Source organism: Bos grunniens, chromosome 10 (assembly GCF_055505025.1).
Source record: "Bos grunniens cultivar Pamir isolate PY7600 chromosome 10, Bosgru_T2T1.0, whole genome shotgun sequence".
Taxonomy (NCBI): Eukaryota; Metazoa; Chordata; class Mammalia; order Artiodactyla; family Bovidae; genus Bos; species Bos grunniens.
In genome coordinates, this window is record NC_141174.1 from 48,618,247 (window position 1) to 48,635,416 (window position 17,170).

The following is a 17,170-nucleotide window of genomic DNA, read 5'->3' on the forward strand; positions in this document are numbered from 1 at the left end:
ATTGGAAAACAACCAAAAAATGTTGTATCACCAGATACTGGGAAAGAAGATGACAGAGATGGGACTATTATCCAATAATATTTTTTGTCTTTAGAACACCATTTAACATGACCTCATCCCAGTCTATAAACAAAGGTTTCAAGGGGGGTAAAGATTCCTTTTAAAAAGAGGCTCAAAAGTCAGTTCCAGATAATTTGAAGAAATATTTTTTAAAGGATAAGGGGATCCCCTCTCTACACCATGGGTTTAATTCTTTTTCATCTCCCACTGCTGGGCACCTAATAGGTTACAGTCTTAAAACTCAGAGAAGGCCTATTCTGTGTGGCTAAGTAAACAGTTTATGGATTTCAAACCAGCAAGAGGATTAACTTACTACTGGAGTTAGCATTCCTCCTTCACAGCATCAACACTGAAGGAAGATTAAACAGAGTACCAAATTCTCTTAAGAATTCAAGAAAATACAAACAAGTTAGTAGAGCTCAGAATACTTATCCCTAAACAAAACCTGTACGAAAACAAACCCAAATACTTTTATAAAATACTGTACATTAAAACAGTTATTGATGAAATCCAAGAAACTCTTAAGGCAACTTTTGGTACTCTTATCCTGAACAACTTCATGAATATTAAAAAAGTATAAGGCAAAGAACTTCGTAATATATAATGGAAGGCACTGTTGCCGTGATAACCTCAAGTTCATTTTACTGTCTACTGTTGCATTTACCCTCATTATTAATATTTAATGAAACTTTTTTTTTTTTTTTACCCCTTTTGGGCTTCCCTGTTGGCTCAGATGCTAAAGAATCCACCTGCAATGCAGGAGACCTGGGTCACCAAGCTGGGATTTATACAAAAGAAAACCATAAACTCTAACTTATTTTCTTTAAAAATCTGTTTTCTGCAAGGCGTTTTGCAACTAATTCTGAAAATGCTGAGGATGCTTTGCAAACTAAGACAGTGTAGACTTTGGCCAACCGTCAGGCAAAGGAACAGGTTGAAAAGGCACGGCTTCCAGGCAGGCTGAGGTGTGGGACACAGCAGATACAGCAGTCGGACTCTAATGCCCACAACACAGAAGCCCTTGATATAAGAGGGTTCCCTGTATGCTACTGAACAGTTCTGTTCTCAGAAGAGAGAGACTTTTTTCTGTGCTGGTCATTCAGTAGAGTCAACAGCCCACTTTTCTCTTCTCAGTGGTTTCAGTCCTCATAGCTAAAGGTGTTAAATGATCCAAACCCCATGCAAAGGTCAGTTTCTTGTTATTGTTTTAACTCAGAGCTTCAGATAAACATTCTTACTCACCTACCTATATGACTCCTTGGATCACACACATGACACATACAGCAACTGAAAACAAAACGCTACTAGGAAGTATCATCGTTTATGCAGCTGAGATCAACTACCACAACGAATGAGGTAACCAAGTTGTCTTCTGAGTTTGCCCTCTGGCAAACTGAGGTAGATAGTCAGCAAAGGGGCTTTCAAAAGTCTTCCCTTTGCTCCAGTGATATATTTTATAATCCAGTCAAACACCTTGACTGTCTTTTCACATTGCTGACAATGAAACATTCAAAATACGTGAGCTTAAAGATTAAAAAAAAAAAAACATTCAAAAAGGTGAGATACCCAATAAGATACCAAGATACCAAGAGTTTCACAAAAGGCTTTGGCTCCCTGTTCATTGTCCTTCGAACAGACTTAAAGGTGAGAATACCTGAATGTGGCTTTTCTAGATTGGAAAATCCTTTTTCTCAAAGCAAAGCCTGGCAGGGACTGGCTGAGAAACTGAAGAGGAAGTTTGCTCAGCACCCGACCGCACTGCAGTCTCTTCACACTTTCTCACCAAGGGGTCCCCACCCAAATCGCTGCCGGTGAAGGAACTTGGGGTTAGGGGTGTGGTACTTATAACTGAGGACAGGTGTATTTCATCATTGGACTCGTGGGAGAACCTTCCAGAATCCCCAGTTTCGTGGCTGCCTTCACTGTTGGCTGAATGCTCAGTATCAGCTGCAACAACAAAGGGTCTTGGGAAGCTGGCTGTCTGACCTGGGGAGCTGGGGGAGTCTTCATCGCTGATTAGTATGGTAGTGCCTGGCTGGTAAAGGCAGACCGCTTGAGTAAATCTTCTTTGAGGCTAGGTAAAAATACATAAAACACCATCAGTGATAACAGAGTGCTCTGAAAACTAATAAATCTGGTTTTACATATTTCATATATTCTGAGATAGCAAATTGATGGAGTATGTGGGTGAAAAGTTCATCATCACGAAGGAACTGTCAATGGTTCTCCGAGCAGTGGGAACACATCAGAGTTACTGGGGCAAGTGAAGTGTCAGAAGGCTTCTTCAGTGGTTTGGATGCAGGCTCCTGCCTCATCCCTTTCTCCACTATCCCCCAGCTCCCACTGAAAACCACAGCTCTGATTACAATTCCAACTGTCATGTCAATCATCAATCCCCATGGCTTTCCATAGAGTCATGCCCCAAATTAATAAAATCATATCCAGAAAGAATACTGAAGTTAAAAAAAAAAAACATTCATTTACATTTTCCTCTTTTTAAAATTATCATCTTACACACCATGAGTATTGAAAGAGTTTCCCCATTTAGGGGAGTTACCTGCTCAGCTTTTATCTTCTTAGAATCTTGGAAAAAGAGCCATTTTTTCTTAGGGGTGTTTTTAATTATAGGACCATAGCTATTAATTATCAGGTCAGTTCCTCCCTGTAGATATAAAAGGAAAATTTCAGTTTATTACAAGTACACAAAATTTTAAAATGTTAAAAGAAAAATATGATCACAGATATTCTTATTTCTTCTTTTACACAGTGGCACACAACAAATATGGGGTATTTGTTAGTGATAAAAAAGATATAATAAGTTTATTCCTAAGAGAGAGATGCTGAAGTATTTGGAGTGAAGTGTAATAATCCCAAAATTTATTTTCAAATGACAGGAAGAACAAAAATATATAGAAGAGATACAGAATTATGAAAAGATACTGACAATTATTTGTGCATTTATTATTTTTCAAATTTTCCACATGACTGAAAAATTTATAAAGTATTTAGGCAATAAAAATAGACTCATAGGGCTTCCCTAGTGGTCCAGTGGCTAAGAATCTGCCTGCCAATGCAGGGGACACAGGTTTGATTCCTGGTCTGGGAAGATGCCACATGCTGCAGAACAACTACTGAGCCTGTGCTCTAGGGCCTGCGAGCCACAACTCCTGAAGCCTGTGAGCGAGCCTTGAGCCTATGCTCTGCAACAAGAAAAGCTACCACAATGAGAAGCCCACACACCACAACCAGAGAGCAGCCCCTGCTTGCTACAACTAGAGGAAGCCCGCACGCAGCAATGGAGACCCAGAGCAGTCAAAAATAATCAATTTTTTAAAGTGCTATAAAAAAAATTTTTTTTTTTTTAATGAACCTGCATACCCTCAACAAAATGACAATAAACAGGGGATCAACTCTTGGGCTAATAATCCAAGGGAAGTCAGAGACCTGGCCTCTAAACTGACCTCTGCTTCACTCAGGCCCCCAACTGTGCTCTGCCTCCTTCACTTTAGATTCTCTCTTTCCCATGTCTTCCTTCCCTTTTCACTTCTCCTCAATCCTTTCTCATGTCTAGTTCTGAGTTAATAATAACAGAACAATAGTGTATTTTAGTAGTTTTGTGCTTATTTAAAGTTTTAGGTTCTGATGTTCTAGATTAGTTTGAAATAAGTTAAATGGCTTATGTTTGTATCAGATAATAAAAGCTAAATTAAGTTGTAACAAAACAGAAAACAGGAATAGCAACAATCAATTCACTATTATTTACCCATTGTATGTATCATATATAGCACCATGATAGCTAAATACATGTAAACTGCATTTGTTAAATTTAATTGTATAAAATTTAATATTGAAACTTCCTAAAATTCTGTTATATTTTTGATATTCTAGATTTTGGGGAAGGGTTAGATAAGAAGAATGTATGACAGGATTTGGCAAACTTTTTCCATAAAAGGGCAGATAGTAAATGTCTTAGGTTTTGCAGAACACACATGGCCTCTGCTTCATTTTCTCTTCCTCCTTTTTTGTCATCCCCAAACTATCCTTTAAAAATGTAGAAATTATACTTAGCTCAGGATGGCCATACAAAAACAGGCCACGGACTGGCTTGAGCTGGGTTACAGTCTGCAGATACTTTATTTATAACATGCTGGTTATGAGAACTATTTAATAATGCACAATATCTAATGCTGCAATGTGACTAAAAATAATTCTCAGTTGGTGTTCATAATGCTTATCACTGTACCACTACTACCCGCAGTGGGAAGGACATGAAATGACATCCTCCAATGACATTTCTTTACTGTATCCAACTTCCTAAGGCCATGAAGAGAAGGATCTTAAAACACCTATTCAGATACTTCATATTTTTTAAAATGTAATTTACATCTGGAATATTCTGATGCTCCATTTAGTTCTAAAATCAAATAAACTAAATTTAGAATGGATTAATAAAAAATGTTCCATCCAGTATACCCAGAACAATCCAAATTATAGTAAATATGGACTGATAACCTTGGTGCCCTTATTTGCAATATCTCAGCTCAATATGATCCAAACTAACTGAATTTAGGCTACTTGCTCATTTTTTATTTATCTTTTTCATCTTTTATTCTTTTATTTACCCTATCTTCTTCTCCCCAAATTTTATGCAAGGAAGAATCTGAGTGAAATGGTTTCACATTTCATTATGTGGCCTATGGACATAGTACATTTAACATATAATTTTTTGTTAAGATTTTACACATAAAGAGAAGATGAATGGTGGGAAAGATTACGCAGCACAACAGCCTGTTAGCTCAGAGTACCTTGGCATCGATGAAGCTATTTGGCATGATCATTGGCATCAATGACTCTTCATTTTCTATGGCTCCTTCCAGGTTCTTCCCCACTTCATTTCCACTGGCTCGGGAGGCACTGATACGAGGTAACTGCTGAGTTCCATTCTGGCCTGTCTTGGAGACAGTTGATTTCCTGAAATATTGAATGAAAAGGAAATCTTTTAAGTCCACAAGAAGAGAAAGGCAAATGTAACAAACTTGGTGAAATCTGGGACATTCACAACTTTGCAAACAATGGACTTCCTTAATGCTTGTTTATCAAATATCCTTAGAAATGATTAGATTTTAACTCCAACTCACTGATGCAAACTTTTATAATGGAAGAAAGATTCTTATTGTTTTTTGGCCCCAATGTCTGTATATATAAAATTACTTTTTACAAATACTTAGTAAAAACCTTAATATTTATTTACAAAGTACTATTAATTATTGTTGCTTATTTATAATTTATGTAGAAATTATAAATTTTAAAATCTACATGTTCTCCTTCAGGTCTGCAGATTTTCACACTAATAGAACAATTAATGATGACAAATTTATAGCAGCACTTCTGCAAGATCCGGGCATCACTAAAAAGATGTGTACAGAAAGATTTCATTAAAAAGTTCTTGGGAAACAAGAAAATTGAACAGTAAAATGAAACACACTTGTGCATAGTGTGTTTCTATGCACAAGTACCAAAAACATATAGAATAAACTCTGAAAAACCTCTAACAATAGAGAGTCTAGTGATGGAGATTACCTAAAAACGATGTGTATTTGACTTCAGTTTTTTAAATTTAATAGAGAACTTTAAGAAAATAAATGAAGGCAAAAGTCAAAATATAAAAGTTTAGAAACAAATTCCCTGAATGCTGAGAATTTAGCTGAAGTCAAAATCACAGATAAAACTGCCTGACAAAGTTTATAGAGAACTAATCCCCAGGTATTACATTTCTTTTAATCCACGTCTGGAGAATCCCAACCATGTGTCCTGTGGTGGTGAGGGTAGAGCTCTCAAGTGACTCAGACATTTCAGGCTACTTAAATATGAAAATAGTCCAGGCAGTAAGGAATTCTCCAATCAGGAGATACATCAGATTAAGCATGTCATTAAAAAAAAAAAAAAAAGCCAAAGGATATACTTTGTGTTTCTCAAAATACCAAGAAAATGAAGAAACTAGGTCTTCATTTAAGAATATTTTGTTGGCACAGCAATTTTTTTCAAATGGTGAGAGAATAATCTTCCAAAGTAAGCACATCTCTCTAGCTGCAAGAACTCAAGTAATAAAACATTCATTTTTAAGTGGGAAAATCCCAGTTCCTCTAACAGGCACTTGATTTTGTTTCTGTGGTTACTGTAATTTAAATGTTAATCACCTCAACATCTCTAGCAATGGAAACACACCTGGCTTTACTTCGGTATATCAAGATGAGACCACAGATGAGGATGCAGGTCAAGGCTATACCAACACCTACAGCAATGCCGGTCATTGATTTTTGGTCCAGATGGTAATAGCCTGAATAAACTAGAAGGGGAAGTACATGTATCAGAATCAATCAAAAAAATAAATGACCCCATATATCATAATTCTTAGATATTACCTTTTCAATAATTTGTCTTCCTCTCATAGGAAAACTTTTGACAGTATCCGTGTCTAACCAAAAAAGATGTATTACTCTTTTATCAGGGAACTTAAAATTGGCCTACCTTCTCATATTGAAGATTCTAAATATGAGTTCTAGATATTATATCAAATATGAACATCAGTTCAAAATTTATAATGCTAAAAGGCACAAGGCAAAGATGTTCCTTGATGGGCCAAAGATACCTTTCATGTCATATTACCTTAAAAGCAGAGCTGTATATTGAAGATAAGTTTTCATTATGTATTTTCATATAACAGTGCTTCTCAAACTTTAATGTGCACAAAAGTCACTAAAGGATACGTTAAAATGCAGATTCTGATTCACGAGGTCTAGGGTAAAGCCCATATGCAATCCTGCATGTCTGACAAGTTCCTGGGAGATAGTCACGCTGCTGGTCCCTGGACACTGACTAGCAAGGTATCTGAGAGCACATATGAGCTTTGCCCTCGGCTTTCCCTGATGATATGGCAGCTACTATGGCTACCTCCTTCCTGAGCTTAAACCTGACAGCCCTTCCTTTCTCTGTCTCTCTCCTCCCCAGTGTTCCCCTTAAGACATACACATTACTGAATGGCTATTCTCTGAAGAACTAAGTGCCCTTAATCCTGCCCAGTTCAGTTGGTATTTCCTCCATTAAAGCTGTCCCTGCCACACCCCGCATTACCACACAGGCACACCTCCCCAGGGAGGAAGAAAAGGAAGCATCTAGTCCTGCGTCACAGGGGCTCCTGCTGCTGCTGCTAAGTCACTTCAGTCGTTTCCGACTCTGTGCGACCCCATAGACGGCAGCCCACCAGGCTTCCCTGTCCCTGGGATTCTCCAGGCAAGAACACTGGAGTGGGTTGCCATTTCCTTCTCCAGTGCATGAAAGTGAAAAGTAAAAGTGAAGTCGCTCAGTCGTGTCTGACTCTTCGCAACCCCATGGACTGCAGCCTACCAGGCTGCTCCGTCCATGGGATTTTCCAGGCAAGAGTACTGGAGTGGGGTGCTATTGCCTTCTCCCACAGGGGCCCCAGTTTCCTTCAAAACAGAAGGACGATGCCCTGACTGGAGCGACAATGGCTCTTTAAAGATACTTTTTCCAACTATTTTCTGGAGACAAACAACTTTCTCTCTGGAAAGGTTGTTGTTGGTTTGTGTGTGTGTGTGCGCGCGCGCACGCGCGCGCGTGTGTGTGTGTGTGTGTGTGGTGAAAACTCTTGATGAAAATCATGCTCCCTTCGCTTGAACACCGCAACTACCACTGCTGTTTATTTCCATGGACCTCCCTGGACACCTACTCCCATCAGTTCACGGGTGGTATGGTTCATCTGTTTTGGTGGGTGCACAGCTGGAAGGAGAAGTTACTGGGACATAGTGATCCGAAAACTGCGGGAAATTCCGAGGTAAGTGTGTCTCCATGTAGGAGTGCAGACAGAGCCATGCAGCTTCACATCATGTGAACCTCACGAGCAACAATTCAAGGAGCTGAGTGTGGGTTCAGGGACATGGCCAAAGTAGGAGCAGAAATAAAGCACAAGGGAGCTAGAAAAAAACACGGGTATTTTCTTTTCTTTAGGAAAATCAGTGATTACGGCAGCATACAGACCTTTGGCATCAGCAGAATCTAAACGCTTGGGCCTCTGATTTGACTCAGGTGTTTCCTTTGGAAGAACTGCCAGCTCCACAGAATTTGAAAAAGGTCCTTCTCCTACCTCATTGGATGCAGATATCTTGACAATGTATATATTTCCTGCCACCAGGTTTTCCAGCAGAGCCATGGTTATTGCTCCTATAAATACATCAATTACAAATTAAATAAACTGTATCTTTTATTCACTCTTTCACACATTCATGATCCTTTATTTTTAAAGTATTTTTCTGATTATAAAAGCACCACATTTATTGTAGAACACCTGTAAAATAATATAAATACAATAACAATCTCCTATTGTTAACATTTTGGTGTATTTGTGTGTGTGTATGTGTGTACCATACATGTGTGAGTACATATCTACTACACATATTTTTTTATCCTAGAGTTTTCATTTAACACTGTGCCCATATATAATCCTTCTCTGTAATTTTAAGAGTAGCTTGTAAAAGCTGCATATATTTTTGTTTGTAATTTTAAAAGCAGCTTGAAAAGCAGCACTTTTTTTTTACTAAAAAATATAAACATATATATATATAAAATGTTTTACTCTCCACACAGGTATGGATACAAATAGCATTGAAAGCATTTTATTATGGAATATTTCAAACATAGGTAAAGAGAAAATGACACAAAAAATTCAGATTCCACAATTATAATTATATTTTTAAAATCCAATATGAGGGACTTCCTTGGTGGTCCAGTGGTTAAGAATCTGCCTTGCAATGGAGGGGATGTGGTTCCATCTCTGGTTGGGGAACTAAGATCCCCACATGCCACAGAGCAACTGAGCCACCACAACTACTGAAGCCTGTCCGCTCTGGAGCTTGAGTTTCACAACTAGAGAGTCCAAGCAGTGCAGTGGAAGATGCTGCATGATGTCACAGAGATCCTGCGTGCTGCAACTAACACTCAGCACAGTCAAAAATATAAACATCCACTTTAAAAAAAATCCAATGTGAGACTTTTTGGTTTTTTCTTTTTTGGCCACACCTGTGGCTTGCTGAATCTTAATTCCATGACTACTGATTGATCCTAGGCCATGGCAGTGACAGCACTGAGACCTAACCACTGGACTGCCAGGAAGTGGATGAGAGCTGTCTTTTTGTTTCCTTTATGAAATGTTTAAACCACTTACAGCAACTGTGATAGATGATTTTGTTATTATTTCTTAAATTAGAAACACAATTATTTCTGAAACTATGAATATGCTTTTCATCTTCCTCATTATTTTTTCAGATTTCTTGAATATAAACAGGTCAGAAAATGCCAAAGCTATGTATGAACCTCAGAGGGTTGAAGATCTAGATTAACTAGATTAACCCCAGATTAACTATCAAAATTACCACCAGCAACATGGCTGGCATCTACTTTTCTCCAGAAGTAGTTATCATTTGAATTTATATATAATCTTTGGTATTGAAGGGTATCTCCTCTGATGGCATGACTGCCAAGGATTCCTATCTGCTGCTGAGTCACTTCAGTCATGTCCGACTCTGTGTGACCCCATAGACGGTAGCCCACCAGGCTCCCCCGTCCCTAGGATTCTCCAGGCAAGAACACTGGAGTGGGCTGCCATTGCCTTCTCCAATGCATGAAAGTGAAAAGTGAAAGTGAAGTCGCTCAGTTGTGTCCGACCCTCAGCGACGCTATGGACTGCAGCCTACCAGGCTCCTCCATCCACGGGATTTTCCAGGCAAGAGTACTGGGGTGGGGTGCCATTGCCTTCTCCGAGGATTCCTATCTGGGCACTCCTATTTCTTGAGGGGTCTTTCTGCTCTTGTCCTGCCATGGCATTTAAGTATTTTCTTACAAAGGGGCTCTCACCTTAGGAACTAGCCCTAATGTTAAGAAAACAGATATAAGAGAAATTCAGCCAGGAAGCTATTCCAGCACTGCATTGGTGGGTGGATATTCACAGGGAAACCTAGCTTCCTTATGGTGCTTTCTTCTCATTTTTTGTGATGCAGGGCACCCTTAAAATAGTTTCAGAGAGCTTACAACTGCTGGTAGTCCTCACTCACCACCAGCTCAGAGCTGGCTCCTCTAGTGCACTTGCTACAGTAGTGTATTTCATTATGCAAGTGAAATGCGCCTGATCTTAGAGCTGAGGTCATGATTCAGAGGCTGCCTCTGCAGGTCACATGGAGGGAGGCAGCTGTACCAAGTGGAAATTTGAGGAGCTAAAGGTGGTTTGTTTTCCTGTGCTCTGGTTTCAACTTGGCCTGGAGAGAGTGTGAGCTACTTGAGCGCACAACTGTTGAATAAACAAACCAACCTCTATTTAGAATCAGGAAGAGTCTTTCCACTGTTAGTATTCTTAGGCAGGTGAATTAAAAAACAACAATGTTTGGGACATGTTACTATTAGCTAGGAGGAAGAAAATTTCAATTTCTTCACAGATAGACATATAAGTAAATTGCTTCCAATTTATCATTATCATACATTTAATTTTAGAGAGTGTCTGGCAAAACCAATCACTACCTGAAATTAAAATTCACTTAACTTAAACATTGCAAGCGGATGAGCTGTGTGTGTATGTGTGTGTGTGTATGTGTGTATGTGTGTACACATGTTCCCCTTTCTTCCACAGAAAGTCTTCCTTATGAGCACAGTCAAGCCCAAGTACTAAAGTAATCTGACTGTCCCTGTATTCTTTCAGCAAACAGTCCCAATTCTAGTTGGCATGATTATTTCAATCTCTAGCCTTTTATATGCATCTGAATCTTTAACTCGACTAGGAGCTTCACAAACCAGACAGTGTAATGGGCTCAGCGCTGGATCAATGTTGATCAAATCCTGGCATGTTACCAACTAAGTAATTTGCAACTTGGGACATGTCACTGAACTATACTTTCCTCATGGGGGCAATAATTCCCACCTCATATAATTACTATCAGTTCAGTTCAGTTCAGTCGCTCAGTCATGTCCGACTCTGCAACCCCATGAATCTCAGCACGCCAGGCCTCCCTGTCCATCACCATCTCCCGGAGTTCACTCAGACTCACGTCCATCAAGTCAGTGATGCCATCCAGCCATCTCATTCTCTGTCGTCCCCTTTTCCTCCTGCCCCCAATCCCTCCCAGCGTCAGAGTCTTTTCCAATGAGTCAACTCTTCGCATGAAGGTGGCCAAAGTGCTGGAGTTTCAGCTTTAGCATCATTCCTTCCAAAGAACACTCAGGGCTGATCGCCTTTAGAATGGACTGGTTGGATCTCCTTGCAGTCCAGGATTAAATAAACTACCATGGACAAGCGTCTGACACAAGTGTATATCATCAATGAAAGTAAGTCTTTTTCCTCACCTCTGATATTCCCTTTCCTTTCTGGAGGACAGGAAATTTTTTTCACATTTGCACAATTGAAGGTGGCTAGCATGATGCTTTGTTCACGATAACTCTCAGTAAATACCAATTGAACTTACATTAGAATATGAGCCATTTGTTATTAAAGGAATGTTCATTTAAAATATAAAAGCAAAGGGTAAGATTTTGTGGATGAAGAAAAGCCTCAGAATGCAATCTCATACCTTTCTCTCTTCTGTCAACACTAAGTGATTTTTTTCAATTCCAGAGTCTTAACATCATCTCCATACAGATGACTTCTAAGTTATATCCCTAGTCCATACCTCTCCTATGAACTTAACTCTCCCTGCTTACCCAACCTCTCTTACATCTAACAGGCATCTCCAATGTACTATGCTCAAAACTAAACCTGTGATTTCCTCCATCAACTTTGTTTCTCTTTTTTTTACTTACACACCACATCAACCTGTGGCAAACTGAGGAGACCGTTCTTTCAAAATATGTTCTAATAGCTTCTTACTACCTTCCTTCTTAATATCACTGTGAACTTGCCTGACAATGCAGGAGACATAAAAGACGTGGGTTCGATCCCTGGGTTGGGAAGATCCCCTGGAGGCGGGCATGGCAACTTACTCCAGTATTTTTGCCTGGAGAATCCCATGGAGAGAGGAGCCTGGCAGGCTACAGTCCATAGAGTTGCAAAGAGTCAGACACGACTGAAGCAACTTAGCACGCAAACCCCTACTAACTCTCACACGGACACCTGAGTATTAAATGGTCTCCCAATTTCAACTCTTACCTCTCTAGAGTCAATTTTTCAGGTGGGCTGTTAGGAGGCTGACAAAGAAATCCTTTCAAAATGTCAACGATATCAATGTCTTCCATCCCTCTTAGAAAAAGTCTATGGTCCAAAAAGTCTGCCTACAAGATCTTCTCTCGGCTACCTCCCCATCTCATTTCCCACTTCCTACGCTTCCCTTCATTCTAGCCTCCCTGGCCTCCTTGTTGTTCCTCTAAAATGTCAAGCACACCTCTATCTCAGGGTCTCTGCACTTCCCCCAGATATCCATATGGCTGTGCTCAGATGCCATTTCTTTCAAAAGAACTTACTCACCAACTCCATCGCTTTGTTCTTTTCACTACTGTAGCTTTCTTCGTAGCACTTATGACACTACCTGAACATATCTGTTATCTGACACGTACGCTCTAATAAGAAAGGGCCATTGTTCTGTTCATTGTGGTACTGACAATGCCTAGAAGAGACCCTGACACATAGCAATCCCTCAATATTTAACAATTCAATAGGTTCTTAATATCAGTAGTCCAATTTATTCAGTAAATATTAAGTTAGATGAACTCCTTTATTGAAGGAAAGGAATTCTTCTTAATAGGAAATAGTGCATAATGTTTCTCAAACTTATTTAGTTATGGAACTTTTTTTTTTGGAAGCAAGGTATCTTTATCATCTTGGGAAACTAATCTATGAAGAAACTGCTGTAGTAGATAGTAGAGAATGATTTCTTACAGTGCCTTGTAGATTTTAAAATAACTGAGTACTCTGCTAATCTACCGTGTATCGGGAAGGTGAAGGCTGTCATTTCTGACCCACTTTACATTATCCACAAGCATACTTTCACCCTGCATTTGTTCTACACCATTTTACCACGTCCCATTTTAGCCACAAATATATGGTCACCAGGAACACTTTTTAAATGTTTGACTAACGAAAAAAACTTGTTCTACTTGGTAATAAATATGTGAATTACACATAAATGTGTAAAAACATAATATGTATAAGATGATTAATAGGTATATATGAAAGAGATACTGATATTCTTCCCTTTTCCCCTCATATTTTTCTACACCATTACCTTTTCCCAAAGTTGCCATAATTGGGTACTACAAGACTACTTTGCTTTCTTTTTCTGTAAATGCCATGTTATATTCTTTGCTTTTTGTTTAGAAGTAGGCAACTCAAACTCTTTGTATTTTTCTCTCTGAAAAAAAAACCTCAATTACATTTTACTTATATTGTTTTTTTGTTCACTACAAATTACTAGCATTAGCTATGAAAAAGGTTCCCTACATTTAACAAAAAAGTTTTCACTGATAACGTTTCTTAAAATTACAGAAGCAGCATAATGGCAAAAATGGATTCTCTCCTCTCCATGCACTATTATATAGTTAGAAGAAGTAAAAACCTCCAATTACAATCCATTGATGGTTATTGGGCCACCAGTGAGACAAAAATACTGCTTTCTGAGCCTTGTCTGAAACTGTCAAATGAATGCAATAAAAAGTACCAAAACAAAGTACTGTTTCTTTTCAGGTAGGTACATACAAAAAGGTAAAGGAAGTATGTGCTCATGAGATTAAAATTCTTCTATTAGTACTTACAAATAACACTCATTACATCAAGCTAGTCACTTGGACAAATGTGTCAAGAGATCATTTTGGAATTAATTTATGAAAACTGAATTATGTATTTTAAGAATATGGTAGCCAGCTGTAGGATGAAGAGTCCTGCACAAATTACGCCTCTATCTCTCCATACCTGTGGGCAGTCTCTACCCACACTAAGCTAAGTATGGGCTTGCCTGCCAGTGGGATGTTAGCAAATGTGAATCAGGCAGAGGTCTGATTCTTTGTACGTGGAACATCCTACTCCCTCGCTCCCTGATTTTGGAAATCTCTTCATGTTTTTTATGTTACCCGCACTCCGTTGAAACTCTGAGATGGTTAGAGCCTCATGAGTGACCTCAGGAGAGACCAACACAAGAACTGCCCAGCTAATCCCAGGCTTAATTGCTGACTCCCAGAGTGTGAGAAAATCAAGTGGCTGAATTTTAGAGTGGTGTGCTATTTAGCAATAGATAATTGGAGAAGGCAATGGCACCCCACTCCAGCACTCTTGCCTGGAAAATCCCATGGACGGAGGAGCCTGCTAGGCTGCAGACCATGGGGTCTCGAAGAGTCGGACACAACTGAGCGACTTCACTTTCACTTTTCCCTTTCATGCATTGGAGAAGGAAATGGCAACCCACTCCAGTGTTCTTGCCTGGAGAATCCCAGGGACGGGGGAGCCTGGTGGGCCGCCATCTATGGGGTTGCACAAAGTCGGACACGACTGAAGCCACTTAGCAGCAGCAGCAGCAATGGATAAAATACAAAACTGTATTGTTAGCAGGTACTTATTACTTTCCAGGCTGTTCAGTAACTAGGAAATCATTACTTATTGGGGCACGTGCTTAGTGTATGAATATACAACTACTAGCTACAGTTACCTGGAGAAGGCAATGGCACCCCACTCCAGTACTCTTGCCTGGAAAATTCCATGGATGGAGGAGCCTGGTAGGCTGCAGTCCATGGGGTCGTTAAGAGTCGGACACGACTGAGCGACTTCACTTTCACTTTTCACTTTCATGCATTGGAGGAGGAAATGGCAAACCCCTCTAGTGTTCTTGCATGGAGAATCCCAGGGACGGCAGGGCCTGGTGGGCTGCCATCTACGGGGTCACACAGAATCAGACACGACTGAAGTGACTTAGCAGCAGCAGCAGCAGCTACAGTTACCATTTATATATTTTATAGTTACAAAAGTGTTATATATTAATTAATCCACATAAGTGATCTTAAAGTATATTCTCTTAATTGGGTAAATATTCCCCTTAAAAGGTAAAATGTATGTGGAAGTACTTGGCACTGTAAAGTGTTAGATAGCCAACAAATTTCCTTCTCAAAATTCTTCTTAAGCTTTTAATTGCTTGGAAAACTGTTCTTTTCCTAGCATGCATGTCTGAATTAAGAAAGTATCAAAATCAACTATGAGTGAGTGAAAGTCACTCAGTTGTGTCCAACTCTCTGCGACTCCATGAATACACAGTCCATGGGATTCTCCAGGCCAGGATACTGGAGTGGGTAGCTGTTCCCTTCTCCAAGGGATCTTCCCAAGTCTCCCACATTACAGGCAGATTCTTTACCAGCTGAGCTATATCTGAATTTAAAAAATTTTAAGTATCAAAATAATGAAACTATAATATTTATGTGATGACCCATCCAAAAACTTGTGGGACTTGTCCAAATGAAAAATTTAAAAAGGACATACTATAACAGCATGAAATAAGAATACTGAGCTCTAGAATTCATTTTTTTCTCAGGCAAAATACAGTTGGTATGAAAAAATTTAAATTCAATGTTCCTAAGCCTTAATCAACTTTTCCCTGTACTTAAGTAGACACTGTCTGGTATTCATATGGGTCAATTTATTTGCACATGGACCATTTTAGTAGTTGTACAAAGGTCTTCTCCATTAAACCAGGTTTTCTACCATTGTTTGCTACTCTAGTGCAAGACACACAACCACAGGAAATACAGTAGTATCTGTAACAATTCTTTCTTTCTTATCCTCTCTCTCCCTCTTTAGCTACCAAGTCCTGTTAATTTTATCTCCTCAGTGTCTTTCAACCTCTCTCTCCTTTCCATCTCAATCCTCACCACCTAATCTAGGCTTCTCTCTTTCCTGGACCACAGCAATCATTTTCTAGTCTGCTTGCATTACTCTTACCCCTACTTCTCCTCTACCAAACCTCTTCTATTCACAATACTCAGAGTGAGCTTTCTGAAGCATGAATGCTCATGCTTAAAGTATGTCAATGGCTTCCCAATGTCCCTAGAATAAAACCAAAATCCTTAGTCATTTGTTACTTCATAAATATAAATTCAAAATGAACTCAAGATCCCTCTTTCCCTTTGTTTCCTTATCATTAATAGTCTTACTTCTCATGCCCTTTGGTAAATTCTGGTCATACTTACCTTCTCGATGGAGGACCTGCCACTCCCCTGCAATCCAGGCCTTCCTGGATGCGTACAATATAGTATAACGCGTCACAACTGTTTCTGGCCCATCAGGAGGTCTCCATGAAACCAGAGCAGTGTCGTCCTCTATCAGTGTCACTTTCACTCCAACTGGTGGGCCTGCTGGTGCTGTGTGCACATGCAGAAAATATTGTATTATTAGGAGAGAATGGTCACTAAGTTACTCAAATACCTGGATAGGTACAGATGAGAGTTAGAAACACTAGCAGCTGCTATAAAAACATCTCAAAATCACAGCTTGCACAGACCATTAGTGATACACCAAAATATGATGTTTCTCTTCTTTACCACAAGGCTAATTTTATTTTTATTATGTTTAAAGCATTAAAAAGAAAATAAAGGACGTGGTAGATTCCTAGATGAGGAACTGCTGAGTCAAAAGTTGTCAGCATTTTTAGGGCTCTTCATACTGTTTTGCCACAATGACAACTAGAAAGGTTTACAGTTCTACACTTACTACTAAAATGCATATAATGTATACTTAACCTGATCTAGGAAGCCACTCCAGAGAAGGCAATGGCACCCCACTCCAGTACTCTTGCCTGGAAAATCCCATGGACAGAGGAGCCTGGTAGGCTGCAGTCCATGGGGTCGCAAAGAGTCAGACATGACTGAGCAACTTCACTTTCACTTTTCACTTTCATGCATTGGAGAGGAAATGGCAACCCACTCCAATGTTCTTGCCTGGAGAATCCCAGGGACGGGGGAGCCTGATGGGCTGCCGTCTATGGGGTCGCACTGAAGCGACTTAGCAGCAGCAGTAGCAGCGGGAAGCCACTCAAGAAAATACTTTTGAGACTGAAATATTCAGTTATTCTCCAAATGCTGTGAA

General features: G+C 39.5%; 1 protein-coding gene across 6 annotated transcripts in view; it reads right to left on the reverse strand.

Moving 5' to 3' along the window:
* Positions 1 to 253: 253 nt before the first annotated feature.
* The window catches only part of PRTG (protogenin), a 203,402-nt gene continuing 186,485 nt past the window's right edge, over positions 254 to 17,170 (reverse strand). For all 6 annotated transcript variants that reach the window (XM_086321099.1, XM_086321101.1, XM_086321097.1 and 3 more), the window contains 6 exons: positions 16,276 to 16,446; positions 8,116 to 8,298; positions 6,286 to 6,406; positions 4,866 to 5,031; positions 2,618 to 2,722; positions 254 to 2,134 (listed from right to left, as the gene is read on the reverse strand). In XM_086321099.1, coding sequence (XP_086177225.1) covers positions 1,730 to 2,134; positions 2,618 to 2,722; positions 4,866 to 5,031; positions 6,286 to 6,406; positions 8,116 to 8,298; positions 16,276 to 16,446 — 1,151 coding nt within the window. In that variant the 3' untranslated portion in view covers positions 254 to 1,729. The remainder of the gene's footprint in view (positions 2,135 to 2,617; positions 2,723 to 4,865; positions 5,032 to 6,285; positions 6,407 to 8,115; positions 8,299 to 16,275; positions 16,447 to 17,170) is intronic.